General features: G+C 31.2%; 1 protein-coding gene across 1 annotated transcript; it reads left to right on the forward strand.

Moving 5' to 3' along the window:
* Window positions 1-426: 426 nt before the first annotated feature.
* LOC123693343 (myrosinase 1-like) lies at window positions 427-17453 on the forward strand. Its single transcript, XM_045638399.1, has 10 exons — window positions 427-479; window positions 853-983; window positions 9005-9173; window positions 10721-10991; window positions 11343-11478; window positions 12432-12529; window positions 13278-13409; window positions 14340-14513; window positions 15742-15986; window positions 17186-17453. The coding sequence occupies exons 1-10, from the start codon at window positions 427-429 to the stop codon at window positions 17340-17342; spliced, it is 1566 nt and encodes a 521-aa protein (XP_045494355.1). The 3' UTR covers window positions 17343-17453.
* The last annotated feature ends 710 nt before the right edge of the window (window positions 17454-18163 follow it).

Below are 18163 nucleotides of genomic sequence, written 5' to 3' on the forward strand. Positions count from 1 at the left end.
GTGTTGCCTGCAGGCAAGCATATTTACTTACTTCATACGAAATGCTTTTATCCAATAGTCAATATGAACAAAACAAGGAAACATTTCCTTTTCGTGGAGAGATTTCACTGTTTTTTTCTCATATTTTTATAATATATAAGACAGTTAATGTTATTCACAAAAAATTCCCATGACCTCGTATTTTGGCATTGTTATCAGAAGTTAAAATATAAAACCTAAGTTACATTTAGTATTAACATTATACGTCTAATTGAACATAATTATAGTATGTCATAAAATAAATCGATGCCAGGAAGTGTCAAATGTTTCGTCGTGCAGTCATGAAAGGTATTCTCGATGTCTAAGGGAAACCCCAGAAGGTTAGCGCTCTCGGCTAAGGTAAAAATTAAATAGTCTCATTGTCAATATCTTAGTTTAGTCAGTAAAATGCAGAGCATGAGTCGAGTCGCCCAGAGCAGAGCTCTTCTAGTCAGCTTCAGGTCTAAAATTTATATTTGATCCGTGCTTAGAGTCAGTGTTGTGGTTTTAGTGTCTATAAAAAATGACAAAATATTTTCACGTTTAAAACGCGACGTGTTGAATATTCAACGAAACAATCAACTTTATTATCGTTGTAATTTATAATCTTTGTGAAGTAATTGTTGTATAATGTCTATTGACATAATTATAATACATTGTATTTAATTTTTGTAGTATGAATAGAATTAATAATTATAATTGAAATATAAACAAACACACTACTCTACAAAAGAATCAATCTGGCACATTAATTTCGTTTAAAAAATTAATAATTGAAAAAAAAAAATATCGTTTACAAGGATTATATAATGAAAACGAATATTTTGATTGTAGCCTGCTGCTTATAGCAAATGGAGTGAGCGGTCTAGTAGGCTCTGGGTTGAGCAACTATTCGTTTCCAGCCAGTTTCATGTTTGGAGTTGCAACGGCTGCATTTCAAATAGAAGGAGGGTGGAATGATGGAGGTATGTCAAGCCATAATTTACCGTAAAATGGAATCATCGCAGTGATATTTGATATTTATTTTTAATTCGTGCTGTATTGGATTGGATATATTACAAATAGAGAGTATAGACTTAACCTAAGTTGTAATATTATAACAAATTGTGGACTTATCGCTACATATCGATTTCTTAAAGAAAAACGAACATAACGAAAGAGTTAATATTCTAATTCTTTCTATGAAGTATTTTGCGATTTTGGTAGAGGCACAGAATATATTGTAGAGTCGGATTTGTACGTCGATTTTTTAGCATAATTACCCTTGTCTTATGGGATCGGTTGTATGTATTTATGTATTGTATTGATCTTAAGGATCAAATGTGAGATATTACGGTTATAGCCTACGTGATCAAGGAAGTGGTCTAGGTATTAATTGCGGCAATTATAGTATTATTTGGCTGCGGTAAAAATATAAACAAGTTTGTCTGCGGTATTCTATAAATATCCCTTAACGTATGCAGTAAATGCAAGCTTGCGTAAGAATTTTAGGCAATTACAAAAATAAATGAAATGTATTTATAATCATAAAGAATTGAACGTTAATTAAGGAACTATTAATTATGTAGCATAGTTAACGTATTTTTATTTTATATTTTTACTTCAAAAGAATACGAATAGAATTATTATAAAATCCGGGTCTGCTTTTCGTGCAGATTACGTTTTTATTTTCGAATATGTTAGTCTTTATAAAAAGATAAAAGGTTTTGTTAGCATTTTCGCTTCAGGAGTTGTAAAACTAAATTAAATAGCGGCGTGTGTAACAGTTTGTTTTAGCATAAGTATGCACCTGCGGACATAGATGTTAAAAAACTGTTATCCCAAACTTACAGCGCTTGGAATTACTGGTTTTTTAGCATATTTTCATATTACGTAATTAATATTGTGAAATGTTTTTAATGCTTATAAAGTAAACAAATTTAATCTTATTCTCTTAGATTACAAAATAAAGTACAGATGGAGCATGACAACCGCCCGTCGCCCTTGTCAAAGAAAATACGAAATCAAAAACAAATACGTCGCTGCACCAGTGCTAAAGCGCATATAGTGTCATGAAATATGTCAAAAAGGGTTTGCAATTTTAGTAAAAAAATGCTGTCTTGTGATAATAAAACGCTGTAAAATTTGTTCCCGAAAACAAAAAAAAGATGAAACATCGTTTCACAGGTTTTCTGTAGATTATTTGGCTGATTTATTTCTATAAACGAATAATAATTTTACAGATATGAAGGAATACAAAACTTCAACGTATGTTGCCAGTATTTTGAAAATGAATTTGCCATTTTTATTGGTAAAACGGTAAAATGGTTAAAAGATCTTCAGGGTAATGCTGTTGGATTTTTCGATCGTGAATGTGATTATTTGTATAGTCCACTAAAGGTTCATGATCATTATTAGATTATTTTAATAAGCATAATACATTATTTTGTTATAAAGCTTAAAAACGTCATAGTCGTTTTCGCTAGCGATTTAATTTATGTGAACTCCATGATGGATATGATGAAAATAAAATGTCCCGTATTCTCGACTAAAAACTACCGCTATTCGTATTCATATATTATGAAAAATAAAAAATAATATAATTATTATAGTTAATATTGAAACTTTTGTAATTTATTTAATAAAAAATTGAATACAATTATTTTGTCCATATATAACTTTAGTAGGCAGGTACTTTATGTAATAAAAGAATTTAAATAAAAATTAAAACTTGACTTCTCATTTATGTATATAGCCTACGTCACTACCGCCACTAACATAATAATTCAGATCATTGCAATGAAACCTCACAACTCAAAATCGGTCCAACGGTTTATACTGCAGGGCGTGTCAAAGAAATATTATACATACATACATAAACTCGAAAAACATAACCCTCTTTTTTCCGTAGTCGGGGAAAAATTTGGGAAATTTTTCAATATCTGGCAACATTACACGCACACAGAAGCACCGTGTACGTACAGTGTAGAGGCGAAATGACAGCACACATAGCTTTATTGAAAATGACGATAAATTATTCGGTTTAGTTCGGCAACGCTCCATCTGCTTATTCTTATATGGACAAATCCAACTGTTAAATTTCACATATTGTGTAAATTAAATTAATTTGACTCGTAGCTCGTCCCGGCTTCACTCGGCCAAAATAAAAAAAATATAGCCTATCATTAAATAAATTGTTATTCTGTAAAGATATAAATTTCTTATGGTACCTAAACTAAATTAAATAATCGGTATAGTTTTAATGTAAATGTTGCAAACTCACTAAAAGTCCTCCTTATTATTTTATGATTTAGGTAATAATATCAAAATTTAAAGTGTACCTAACTAACAATTTTCTTCTCTATAGATAGAAGCGTCATAGATAAGTTAAGGTCAAAAACTATATGTAGGTATTGTAGTTCTTTGTTAGACAGAATCTCCATTTAGTAGAAAATCAATTGATTGAAATTAAATCTGATTGATTTATAATCAACAAAAAAATAATCAACATAGACGATTTAGATAAAGTATGAATTTTAACTAATATAATAGCCAATTAACTTTAAATGTCGTCATTTAACCCATATACTATCAGCATTGATAGTATATGGGTTAAATGACGACACGACAACTTTGCATATTACTGGAATTGCGCCTGTCTAGTCAATACATATAATAAAATTCTAGAAAAGTCGTGTCTGTACAATCAAAATATATAAAAAAAAATTAGCAGGTGCTATTATTAAATCGATCCCAAACCCAAAACTGTAGTTAAAAAATTTTTTGTCTGTTTGTCTGTTTGTCTGTATGTTCGTGCACGCTAATCTCAGAAACGGCTTATCCGATTAAGATGCGGTTTTCACTTATATATTGTGGTAATCTTCATTTAACATTTAGAGTTTATTTCATGTCAATCGGTTCGTAAATAAAAAAGTTATGACCATTTAAGTATTCACGGCGAACATTTGCTAAGGCATTCTATACACTGTACGATAAAACGTAAGTTATCTGTTACAATTATTATTCCTGTAAATGTCCAAGTGATCATATCGAAAGTGCCCAAGGGTGGGGGGGGGTTTTTGGTCAAATTAGAATTATTCTTACTTCTAGGTAAATTTTATACATAAAATGTCCTTTAAATTATGTCGTATTAAATTTTTAACCCCCGACGCAAAAAGATGGGTGATAAGTGTTTGACCGCTATGTGTGTCTGTGTGTGTGTGTCTGTTTGTGCCACCGTAGCTCGCTAACAGGTAATCCGAATTAGATGCGGTTTTTTTAGTTAGGCATCATATTTTCCGACGCTGGTTCTTAGATAAAGTGTATCAAAATCGGTTCATCCATTTATTATACCTAGGTATATTATTATAGGGGTAAATGTGGGAATGGAAAAAACGAAAGTTGTCAAATATAAGTACCTAAGTGATATATTAAATGAAAGTGAAGGACCTATCAGTAACAAATCGGTTCATCCATTTATTTGATATAGGTATAAAAGTGCTAATAAAAAAATGAATTTGTCAAATATACTCAAGTGACATATCAAATGAAAGGGCATGACGTGTAAAGTATAATTAGACATACTTTATCAAAATCGGTTCATCCATTTATTATACCTTTATATGGGTAAAAGTGGGAATGAAAAAAAACGAATGTTGTCAAATATACCCAAGTGACATATCAAATAAAAGTGCATAACGGGTGAAGTACACTTAGTTATATTTTTATTTTTTATCCAATTCGGTTTATCCATTTATTAGATTACAGCGGTGAAAGTCTGTGAAAGAAGAGGGGATACGGGAGCGAGAGGATAGCCACACCCTGGAAATTTTGAACTCTACTCAAAGCTACATAGGCCTGGACCTTGGCAATATTTTTTCCTAAGTATACTACTTCTTTTGCCACTGTGGTCCATTACAATTTGTGCACGGTTACGGCCCAACTTAAAAGATGTCAAGGAGCAACAAACTTATAGATATCAATATGATGTAGGAATGTAATATGGAGGTAGAGGTAGATCTCGCTCACTTGAAAATATTACATGAAAATAAGAAACCGAAAGGAATAAATAACTATTTTACAAACTTCCCGACGATCTTTAAAATTAAGTAGGTACCATATATTTTGATAATGAGGTATATTATGATGATGTTGGCATGGCAGCCCCGATGACTTTGTTTTTTTTTTATAAATATTTAAAATGGTATTTATTTTTAAAAATCTTCGGGAAGTTTGTGATATTATTTATTCCTTTTTCTATGCACTTTTCTTCGTAGCGCTGTTTTTTTTTTTTAATTTAATTTTTATTGCACGGTCTAAACGGTATAGTTACTACAGGCGTGAGACAGGATTCAGGAAAGATCTGATTTGGATTTTGTGCTGGATTTGATAAAAACTGAGTATCGAGTTGCTGCACGATATAAAAACATCCATACAAGGGAGGAAGGAAAAGAAATTTGCTCCCCTTCCCCCTGTTTAGCTCAATTTAGTAATAAATTTTACTTACAGTTCTTTTAATTATTTATGGTAGTCTGTGTTTACTCAATAATTTAAGATAAGTAGTAACTACTATGCAGTCACTATTCCACGCGGACGAAGTCGCGGGCACAGCTAGTCTAAAATAAAGATTTTGCAGACTTACTATAGAGGTACGTATTACATTTGGTTTTGCAGCAAAATTCATTGCGAGTCAAATTGTGGTTGCAGTTACAGATGTAAATTGAACTAATTTAGTATTTCTATTGATTTGAATTACATGGCTTAAGGCTCTTTATATGTTCTGTGGCTTAAGGCTTTATAAGTTTCCTTTTAATTACAGTACTTATGTATTCTGGTACCCATTTTGTATAATATTCAAAATTATGAATTGTAAATTAGCTCCAAAATCTTCTGCCGCGTCTGTCAGCCTGTATGTCTAACGCCTGTTTACGGTAAACACAAAAACAACGACAATAATTTTAGGGGGCTTTATAAAAGAAAATATTGCCATCAAAAACCTCAAAATGGATGAAGATTTTAATAATTAATAAATAAATAAATATTTATAAATATTTCAGGACAAATTTCACACACGGCACTGATCCCATACTAAGCTTTCGCTTGTGTTATGGAAACCAGATGGCTGATAAACATACATATATAATTTTAAATAAATACTTATATAGATAATAATCAACACCCAGACACAGAGCAAACATCTATGTTCATCACACAAATATTTGCCCCGGGTGGTATTCGAACCCACGACCTCTGGCTTGGAAGGCAGGGCCACTACCGACCAAGCCAACCGGTAATTATTAAAATCTTACACAAATTTTAAATCTTTTTTTATGAAATATTCCATCAATTAAATTATCGAAGAGGATGTCTTGAAAGCGGTTAAAAATAACTTTGTAAAATAAAATCATAAGCTGTATTCTGTGTTCTGAATTTATAATCATAAAGTTAACGCTCATGATATTAATTTGTAAAATGGTTTGACGAAGCTTCATAAAAAAATCATACGTTGTTTGGTTTTTATTAAGAGTACATACATTACTATGTAAATATACCTATGTAATATACTACCTAAAAATATCTGAAAAAGTAATTGGGAAGTATAAAATAAATCATGGAATCTACACTAATATTATAAAGAGGAAAACTGTGTTTGTTTGTTTGATTGTAATGAATAGGCTCATAAACTACTGGACGGATTTAAAAAATTCTTTCACCATTCGAAAGCTACATTATCCACGAGTAATATAGACTAAGTTTTATCCAGGAAATTTCACGGGAACGGGAACTATGCGGGTTTTTCTTTGAAAACGCGGGCGAAGGCGCAGGCGGAAAGCTAGTTTGTTATAATTGTGTGTTAATTTGTATGAAACTTTATTTACAATAGAAATTACTTTAAAAATAAGTCAAATAGATTTAGTTGACTCAATAATAAACTTGCGATGATAGACCGATGGTCAAGATTCGATGTTCTCTTAAAAATATTTATATGATCTGTTTCACTACGCAGTTATTAAATTAATGCGCATAGAAATTCCAATACAAATACATATGTATAAAAAACGTTGAAAAGATCACAGTTTTTGTTACATAAGAATAATTACAAATATATACCTATGTACTTGTATAAGTTCATATTATGTAGGTACTTATAGGAACATATAGTACAATTTCTGAATGCATAACAATAAGATCTATAAATAGATAAGTTTTTATGTCAATCAACAAAAAATAACCATTTACTTAGCGTAGTTTATTAAGTAACATATAGTCACCTCTAGAAGTCAAGACCTGGTTTAAATTTAGTTTTTTAGTGTTTGGCACAAATTTTTGTGCGCATTACTAGGTACTTATACATAATATTTTGGTACCTATGGAGCATATTACATAATGTCAGTTTTTATTCATCAACTGACTGCAATTTTGTGTTGTTTTATGAATAAGGTCAATTAAATGTTTTTAAAATAGATATTTTCATTAAGAGTGCATAATGTACATAATTGTCATTTCCCAAACGTATGTTGGTCTGTTCAACCAAGTTTCATAATTATGAAAGTCACTTATACACATAAAATCTTCGTAATATAACAACAAAATATAATTTATACTACAAAGTAGTGCTATAGTTTCCTATCGACTTTTCTCTATAGATTTTGATTTCCGAATTGCTTCCCATAGATTGATAAATTTGTAACTAAATAATTTCCATGAGTTATAACGAAGCCTTGTAGAAAATGTTTGACTGTCTACTTAAATTCTTCAATGTCTACAAGTGTAGGTACTATATATGAAAATGACAGTACTTTTACGAATATTATCGAACGATAAACATAGTTGAACAATGAACGAATTTAGTTGCTAATTGCTTATTTCTTGTTAAGCAATTTTTGTTTGAGATAGCACGCTATGGTGTTATGTTTACTACAAAATTGTTAGGTACTTTACAATCAATTTTTAAAAGCCGATGTTGAAGAGCAAATTTTTATGTAATAATATATTAAGTAGTACTTATAAGAGAACGTATCCATTGTCGAAATGAATTAATAGCACAATAATTAAGTTTGTATCTATGATTGTACTTTGTACAATGCGCATACACTTCATCAAAGCATCAAAGCTATTTACCATACATAGTTACTAGATATTTACTAGTCTCAACTAAACGGCTTATTGCAAATATATATAGCTACATACATACTTCGGTTTTGAAGAATACCAAAATATCTTTCAAATAGTGTGCCTTATATTAATGTAACTTTCCTCGTTAAATAATAAAAATTAAATTGGCTTATCCTTTTAAAAAAAGGTATAAAAGGTAAAACAATAGGTACATAATATGATACGGTCTTGTTATTTCGACAAAAAATCTGGGCAAATACGTGACGAGTCAAAAGGGTCCCCTTTCAATAGCAGTGTGAAGTACTTTGTTATAGGTATTCTTTTACTGAACTCTGATCATAATATACCTACTAGCAGAGAATTTGATCTATTTTTTTTTCGAATATTTTTTATTAAATCGAGCTCTGGCTCGTCCTGGCTTCATTAAGTTTGACACGGATCAGGAATTGCAAAATATAATGACCTGTGTGAAAAGGAAATATAGGTTAATAAGTAGAGTTTTAATGTTTTAGATGATTTTAATTATTCTTGTAGTTTTTTAAATAAATAAAAAAACAGGGAATCAAACCTTTGCTCTATCTATACTAATATTATAAAGCTGAAGAGTTTGTTTGTTTGTTTGAACGCGCTAATCTCGGGAACTACTGGTCCGATTTGAAAAATTCTTTCGGTGTTAGATAGGTCATTTATCGAGGAAGGCTATAGGTTATATTATATCATCACGCTACGACCAACAGGAGTGGAGCCACGGGGGTGAAACCGCGCGGAGCAGCTAGTATTATATAAGTGTAGTTGAAGTTAGATGTCCTGTAAATTCTATGGTCTTATATTTAAGACTATAGAACTTACAGGACATTAGTTTAATTTAATCAATTATTGTATTTTCTTACAGGCAAAGGTGAAAGTATGTGGGACACATACATACACAAGCATCCCGAGTTTACGCTGGACAAGTCAAACGGCGATGTAGCTGCGGACTCGTACCACAAATATAAGAAGGATATCATTATGGTGGAATCCCTTGGCGTGGAGTACTATCGGCTGTCCATTTCATGGCCACGGTAAATTTATTTTAGGCTTATTTTTTTATAAGAAATCTATTTATGCTCTAGATATGTAACTAGTGAGGTCGGCTTAGTTGTAACTTGAAATTCAATTAGGTACATTACAGGCCACTCTACCTAAAAATCTAGGTAGCACCGTACAAATATTAATGATTTTATAATAATACAAATATTAATTAGTTTTTAATAATAGGTACTTAACTTACTTTGAGCACGTAGCTCAGTATAAAATGTACCAAATTCGTTGCTTTTCATAATAAAAATGCTGGGTAGAATACTTCTATCTATCTATCCTCGCAAACTCTCATCGTGTAGGATGTATTACTTTCATAATAATATCAAGATAAGGCCGATATCTCTATCGTAACCAGATTGTAGCACATCAATTTCATATAAATAATTGTAAAGGAATGCCCTCGTTTGTGCCTTGATTATATTGATATTAAATCTCTTACCACTTCACGGCAGAGGCCTCTATTACATAAAATAATAATAATTATTACGTATACTTTGTGTAATAACTTTGCAGTTAACGTTTATTTGTTCTATTGAAAACATCAAAGGCGCTCATTATAAATTTCCTAAGGTTATTAATGTTTACCTCATATTAAGAAGGTTATACTTACATTTATTAATTTGTAGTAATGAATATTAAAACCAAATATGATGGTGTATAAATAATTACGCAGCTGTTTAAATTTTCTCACGTATTTTTTTCAATATCATTTTTATTTTTCACGTACTCTACATTTCTCTTAGGCATTTGTTTAAAAAACATAAAAAATGGCGTTAGAATTATCTTAATAATAATAGGAAAGCATTTGGTACTCATAATATAATATGTATATTTTCCTATCAAAATCTGTAACCTTTTTCTCATAAAGACATAAAAATGCGTGCAGTAGGTACCTAGTTTATAAACTATCACAAAATGTTACATGAAACTTATTAACATCCTTATCATGTAGAATGACAAATTATTGTAAGCGAGAATTAGATTTTTTGCGTGCCTTACTACGAAAAAAAGTTAATTAAAAAACAAAAAAGAGCAGCGTTTTAGTATAGACGCAATTACTATTAACATAATCTTTGTGGCTTTTCACACTACCTGAAGATGTTAAGACCGCTTAGTTACAGAGTAATAGAATTAGTTTAGTTTGAGATCACTTGCTCAAGTTGCGCGTATTACTTAAAGAGCTTTACTTAAATCACATTTCATAAACAGCTGATAGAAAGACATTTCAGCTTGAATTTGCGTCACGTAAAAGTTACAACTAGCTTTGTCTTTAAATTATGTAGTAGATACCGTTTAAATAGTTAGAGGAAAATGATTTCATAGAATAATGTGAAATCTATTCTATATTATGAATTGGGCACTAACTTTAGACAACAACAACAAATCTAAAGCTCGTATGAAATATATGATAACAATCTTATTATGATATCATAATTTATTCAGAATATTAACGGATCCTATGATAACAAAACATTTAACATTAGATTTATTTTTTAATTATTAACATCTTGTATATTCACCCGTGCAGGATATTACCAAAGGGAACGGACAATTACATAAATAAGGAAGGCGTTAAATACTATCGGAAGATTTTTGAAGGGCTCGTAAAAGCCAATATAACTCCTGTGGTAACTCTGTTCCACTGGGACCTGCCCACATCTCTCATGGACTTAGGAGGCTGGAGCAACCCCAGAATGGTTGATTACTTCGAGGATTACGCACGAGTAGCTTTCACTTTATTCGGAGATATTGTCAAAATTTGGACCACAATGAACGAACCACATATTCATTGCTATCAGGTAAGTTGTTATAAACTAGCTGTTGTACGGCAGCTCGTGCGAAGTTTTAATCCTCCAATGTCCCACATTAGTTTGAAATTAAATGGATAATTAACATATTCATTTGAAGATGCTACTCTCCTTTGAGTCGTTGTTTAAACATCACAACTTAGAATTATTTAAAGAACCTTGAAGCCACTCAAATAATCTGTTCATTTGAAATTTATTGTACTAAATTAAATTACACTGCATTAAATGTAAAACGAAAATACCTCGCAACTGGACCCTGATAAAACTGGGTCGTTCAATATTTCCGTTGAATATTTTGCCAAAAATTTGTTGTAATATTTTAAAAAGCCAATTTTATTTTAGGGCTACGGTAAAGACGTATTCGTGCCAGCAATAAAGATTCATGGAATCGCGGAATATTTATGTTCCCACTACATGCTGTTGGGACACGCTCGAGCTTATCACCTGTATGATAAAAAATTCAGACCACACCAAAAAGGTATTTAAAATATTATATATATAAGGCTTATTTTTTGATGTCATCAGTTCGTGGGATGACACTTTTATACGCATTTGAAGATGAAACTGATAGAGCCACAAAGTGTAAAATTTCAAGTTTTATAAAATGAACAAACGATTCGATGGGTAAAAGTTAGTGGTGTAGTTAATGCATCAATTGACAGATTATGTGTATATCAATCAGTTAGTTTATTGTTTAAATATATAGAATTAAACGTCACTGAGACATGAATTTATTGAAGAGGTTTTCATTTCTAAAAAAACATGAAATACCTCCTCCCGTAGGTCGTATAATGGAAAAGTCTGTCCCTTGTGGAAAGAGTTATAAGTTAAATAGTATAGAACAGCAATTAAAACTACTAACTTCAGAAAACTAACATTTAAGGCACAAAGCAAAGAAAGTATGAAAAATATTTAATACTTAAAAATAAACTTTCTCAATTCTTAGTTTTTGTTTTTATCTGAATAGCAGATTAAACAATGAAACACGTAGCAATTATTTTTACAAAATGAATTTTAATATCTGAAAATTATATATTATACTAGCTTTCCACCCGCGGCATCGCCCGCGCAGTCCAAGAAAAACCCGCATAGTTCCCGTTCCCGTGGGATTTACGGGATTAACCTATCCTATGTCCTTTCTCGGGTATCAAATTATCTCTATACCAAACTTCATGCTAATTGGTTCAGTAGTTAAGGCGTGATTGAGTACCTAACAGACAGACAGAGTTACTTTCGCATTTATTAAATGTTTTAGTTTGCTGTTGTATAAGTTGCTCCAATTTATTTTTGTGTATAGTATGTGTAGTCATATTATTATCAAGTCTTTTAGTAATATTAAAACATGTTTAAATGATATTGTACACTTATAAATTGAATATACACGCAGCTTATATAAAATGAAAAAGTATTTAAAAAAAAATCTTATTGCAGGAAGAATCGGAATAACTTTAGATGCTTTTTACGCGGAGCCTAAAGATGAAAATAATCCAGATGATCTTGCTGCCGCTGAACGTTATCTGCAAATGCGGGTTAGTAATAATATTATAATTTTTCAATATATAATATTATCAGTAACTTTAAAATTCATATTTTTTTATTTATTAATTCTCACTCTTAATCTAAATTGTGGCAGCCAAATCTGATAAATGTGTATTCATGTCATAAATAATCAATTGAAACAAATATCAAAATCATAAAATGGTTTCCCTTTTCGTCAACCATAGTAACAACGCGTAAGAGCATAACCTTTACAACATAGAATAATAAAGATACCGGCAAAATATACCATGACATTTGTAAAAACCCGCATTCCAACAAAAATAAGAAATGCAGGGTTTATCCCATGTCATGTGTACAAGGTTGCCTTACATGCATACGTTATGTTTTTTCTTTTTTCTTATATTTTGTAGGTATATATAATTTATAACTCTCATTCTTTGTTGCTTTTCTCTCGTGTATGTTTCCACTGTAGGAACACATACTCCTATGATGGTAAAGGCATAATCCACCACGATGGCCAAATGCCGGTTGGCAGATGTCACATGTCATCGAACTTTTTATTCTTCGACATACCAATTTCCTTACAATGATTTCCCTTAACATTTTGAGCAGTGGTGATCTTATCAACATGTGCAGATAAATTGAAAAACATTTTCATTCTTGCTCGCCTGGTCAGGAACCTTATCGATTTCTAAGTCGAAGTTCCTTACCATTGATCTTCCACTCCTTGGTCTTCTGGGTTATATTTATCTAATAGCCATTATTATATTATTACAGGTAGGTTTGTACGCGCATCCGATTTATTCAGAAAAGGGTAACTATCCGGATTCAGTCCGTGAAAGGATCGATAATATGAGCATAAGCCAAGGATACGCACGGTCACGACTACCGGTTTTTACTCCGCAGGAGGTAAGTGTTAACATTGCTACTAGTATTCCAAGCATTTGATCTGAACCAATAAAAGTCAATTTTAAAGTTAAAATTCCATTCATGATCAGGGATTTCACATTGGAATCCTAAAACATTATTCTACTAACAGTTCTGAAAAAATATTAAAATATGATACACTTTTAAAACAAGTCTATTTTTTTCCGAGTATTTTAAAGGCCCTCACAATCTAAGTGGCTTCTGGCCAGAAACTTTTTCAAACAATTTTTTTGTTGTTCAACCTCGTAGCGTTATAATTATTTTCACGTTCCCCATTCAAAACTCATTAATGCTCTTTAAAATTCACTTGAAAACTTAAGTTTTGCGCACTTATTGAATATTATTTTATTTCCTAGTATTTCAATATTATTACGAAAGTGAATTTGTTTATATTTTAACAACTATAATAATATATTTACTAATATTAATATAATACCACCAATTTAATTCAATTCTAAATCCATATTTAATTATTATGCCAAATGAGCCTTTTAAGATATCTAGCAGTAAGGACTAGAACGTTATATATACATTTACGTCGACACTGGTTTTAATAACTAGAATTTGATCAATATTTATTATGTACTTTACCACCTCCTAAGTATTAGGTAGAGATTTAATACTCGAAGTAATTCAAAGGTACAAAATTGGCTCATTTGCAACTAAACATAGCAAATACGGTTCGCAAACTGGGCTAAAAATCTATACTAATATTAGCTGAAGAGTTTGTATGTTTGTTTGATCTCAGGAACTACGGATCCGATTTGAAAAATTCTTTCGGTGTTAGAAAACCCATTTATCGAGGAAGGCTATAGGTTATAATATATCATCACGCTAAGACCAACAGGAACGGAGCAATGTGGGTGAAACCGCGTGGCACAGCTAGTTTAATTATATATTGTATTTTGCCAGGTGGAAATGGTAAAAGGAACTTCAGATTTCTTCGGGCTGAATCATTACACATCTTTTCTGATGTCTTCCTCGTCGATGGAGAAGGGTTGGGCTGTGCCCTCAATAGATCATGATACGGGTGTGAAGATGGAACAACATCCGAGCTGGCCAATACCTGGGGCTGATTGGTTGGCGGTAGGTTTCAAATACTCTTTCATATCTAGACTATTATAATAAATTCACATTTTTGTCATTGTATGTTTGTTTGTATAGTTTTCTCACCGATCTACTGGACCGATTAGAAAAATTCTTTTACCAGAAAAAAACTTATTTTTTTCTGAGTCACATAGCCTATATTTGTTTGTCGTTCTGTCACGTCCAAACAGAGCGATTATATGATATTATTTTTATATCTGAAGTTAGAAGCCTAGAGTGTGACATGGGATTTTTTTGCTGCGGTGAAACATCTCCGCCAGAGGAATTTCCTTTGACTACGCGGGCGTTGCTGTTGGCGAAAAGTACTTTATAATACTAAATATAGTCTTTTATTACTACTAAGCTTATACAATTACATCGTCATAAAGAATATTATAATTTTTAATTACCTATGCAATATGCATTTAGTATCAGTTTCAGTTATAAAAACCTCAATTATAAATAAACAATTTCAGAAGAAAAGTAATTTACGGTTCTCAGGGAAAACCACATTTAATTTATGTTTAAAAATAGTCTACTAATTATTCACGTTATATATTTTTGCTATAGGTTTATTATGTATAATGATATCTTAATAACAAAGTAAGCGATAAATAGTCAAACAGTTGCACAATAGCTTTAAGTTGCGTATTAAGCCTTAACTTCGTACACTTGTTAAAAATTTGGAGAAATTTGACGAAGCTCTGTAAGCATTATTTAATTTGCATCTTAATGGTTTAATATGTGTGAATAATTCATTGTTAAATAACAATTAGACTCATGTTGTTTAAGCGCTAATTACTTATGTTAAAAATATTGAATTAAACAGTATACGAGCTAATCCATACAAGGGTGTTTTTCCTCCAATAACTTACGTGGATGTGTAATTGTGTAGCGAGGAATGTGTTTGTATGTACCAATCATATTGCTTCATTTAGTTTGAAGTGTTCAGCGTTTGAAGGGATATTGTTTATTTATTTATAACACTTTATTGTACAAACTAAATTATGACAAAAACAAGGTTATGACAAAAATATAGGCATCGTTTGAACAAGAGGCGGCCTTATTGCTAAGGCAACCTGATGGGAAATATTTACAAGCACATTCCTCGCTACATAATATCCTCGCATAATATTAGTGGAAAAGCACCCTAAATGTGTCGTTGTTTACTGTCAGCTTATTTTAATTCGCATTACCAAAAGTTTTTACGTATGATGTGAATTTATAGGTTCACCCGCCAGGATTCCGAAAAGTTCTTAATTGGATAACGAAGAACTATGGTACGAAAATTCCCATAGTTGTTACGGAGAATGGAATGTCAGATTTTGGTGGACTCAATGACTACGAGCGAGTTTCGTATTATAACAGATATTTGGAGCAACTGCTTTTAGCAATGCACGAAGACGGGTGTAACATTGCTGGTTATTTTGCGTGGACCTTAATGGACGACTTTGAATGGAGTGATGGTTACAGGTAAGTTTTATGAACAGATTTATTAAAACGTGACAAAAAATCAATTAACTTTAATATTTACGTATTCGTTATGCTATATACAATATACATACATACTTCATTTCATAAAAAGAAAATATTTGATTGTTTGTTTGTAATGATTTATCTCCTCATCTACCAAGTTGCAACCTATTCAAGCGACATTTGTCATATTTTATATTATTTCCATGAATGATCAATCCTGGCAAAACCGGATCGAACATCTAGCAAAATATATTTGTAACGGGTCATAATATTATTTATGAACAAAGTTGTGTGCCAACAATAGAACAAATTAAGCATATTGTGCCGATAAACTGAAGAGCTCTATCCACTCCCTATAGCTGTTGTAAATTCTATTTATTTAAAAAAAAATCACTAGTTATTTAAAATGTGAAATTTACACTACATTACACATTTTCAATACGCTTTAGTGAACATAAAATTTTCGGAGCTCGCTAAAATCGGTTGTTGCTCTCGAGGGAAATTAGTTTACTATCTTAGATACTAACGAGATTGCGTTATTGGATATAGAAATAATCATTTAATTGACACATTTTAGAAGATCTATTAAGAACGATACAAATATTTGATTTCCTCACATACCTCAACCTGTACAATAAATAATTTATTTCTGTCTTGTTTGTATAAGCTAATCTAACGAAGTAATAAACTTAATCACAGCTGTAGAATTAACAGATAAACATGTCAGATATATAAGACCGCAGTGCATACATTTATACATGCAAAAATGCGTGTATCTTTATATTAATAATTTTTGTGAGCCACGCCTTACTATGTTTGCAACTGCAATACAAACAGTTTCGTCAAAGTAAATCCTATTAATATTATAAATACGAAAATATTATGTAAGGATGGATGAATTTATATAATAAGTAATGAGGATGGATGGATGTTTGTTTGTTACTCTTTCAATCGCAAACCACTGAACGGATTCTGATTATACTTCGCATGTAGCTTATGTACCAGAATAACACATGAGCTACAATTACCTATTATACTAGATGAGCTATAGTAATAATTAATTTTTCCCGAGGGTTCGTGCGCGGGGAAACCACGCAGCATAGCTATTAGTATAAAAATATATTTTGCTATGGCGATAAAAACAACACAGATAAATAATTAAATACAATTACGTGAAACACAATATTTTCTTACAGAGTGAAATTCGGCCTGTTCCACGTCGATTTCAAAAGTCCAGAGAAGACGCGGACACCCAAACTCTCTGCGATTAACTTCCGTGAAATAGTCCGAACAAGAAGGATTAACTTTAATTACATAAAAATACCTTCATATAAATATCATCAGTTATTATAACATCGGATAATGTTTAGTATATTTATAAAAGTGATAATAATTGTTGATAATTTATATTGTGATAATAATAATAATTGTAAATATGTTTGTTAATACACTCGTTATGTTTGATTCAAATGTTTTATTTGCTTATTTCAACGTATTAATTTAATTGTGTGGTTTGTGGTTAAGTAAGAAAAACACAGATTTTATAGACCACAAATTATCCACAAATGAATGTTGAATTAAATGTTCCACACAAAAAATACTTATATGGATAAATCAATGCCTAAAGATTGTAGACAGATATTTTCGAGAGAGAGTCTAATACCAAAACTGTGTTCGAAACCCACAAGCATTGTATATTCTAAAGTTTACAAACGAAATTGTAGACAGTAGTAATTGATACGAGGACACAATGTCTCTAATTAGTTATTCAACAATTCGAAACCAAGATGAATATGACAGCAAATTCCAACTCAGTCGGTAAACCCTAACAAGTTTAAGTAATGTCACAGGATATTCTGTTAGTATATTATTAAGAGATAGTGTTCAGATAATTCGATAATTCAATTAGTTTGATTGGATATGTTTATTCATTATTACTGTGGGAATTTTCGTAGTTTAACCGGGGTTTTTTAGAATGAACATTTTAAACACAGTTTAAATACAGGGAAAGACGCTGTTAATGATCATGCTCTCAGAAATCAATCTAGCAGATAATCTCATACTGTTGTCACATACATGTAATGTTCGAACACACATGACATTACTTATGACAAATGATAAATATTAAACATATCGCGATCAACCGCAATTTAAATCCATTCCTTAGTAATTAT

This window comes from Colias croceus, chromosome 7 (assembly GCF_905220415.1).
Source record: "Colias croceus chromosome 7, ilColCroc2.1".
NCBI classification, from domain to species: domain Eukaryota; kingdom Metazoa; phylum Arthropoda; class Insecta; order Lepidoptera; family Pieridae; genus Colias; species Colias croceus.

Bases quoted from the DNA above. Each gene is read 5' to 3' on its own strand.
- LOC123693343 (XM_045638399.1), top strand. From the start codon at position 427: ATGCAGAGCATGAGTCGAGTCGCCCAGAGCAGAGCTCTTCTAGTCAGC. The intron at 480-852 runs GTCTAAAATTTA...TTTTGATTGTAG, and splicing joins GCTCTTCTAGTCAGCTTCAG to CCTGCTGCTTATAGCAAATG. The intron at 984-9,004 runs GTATGTCAAGCC...ATTTTCTTACAG, and splicing joins AGGAGGGTGGAATGATGGAG to GCAAAGGTGAAAGTATGTGG.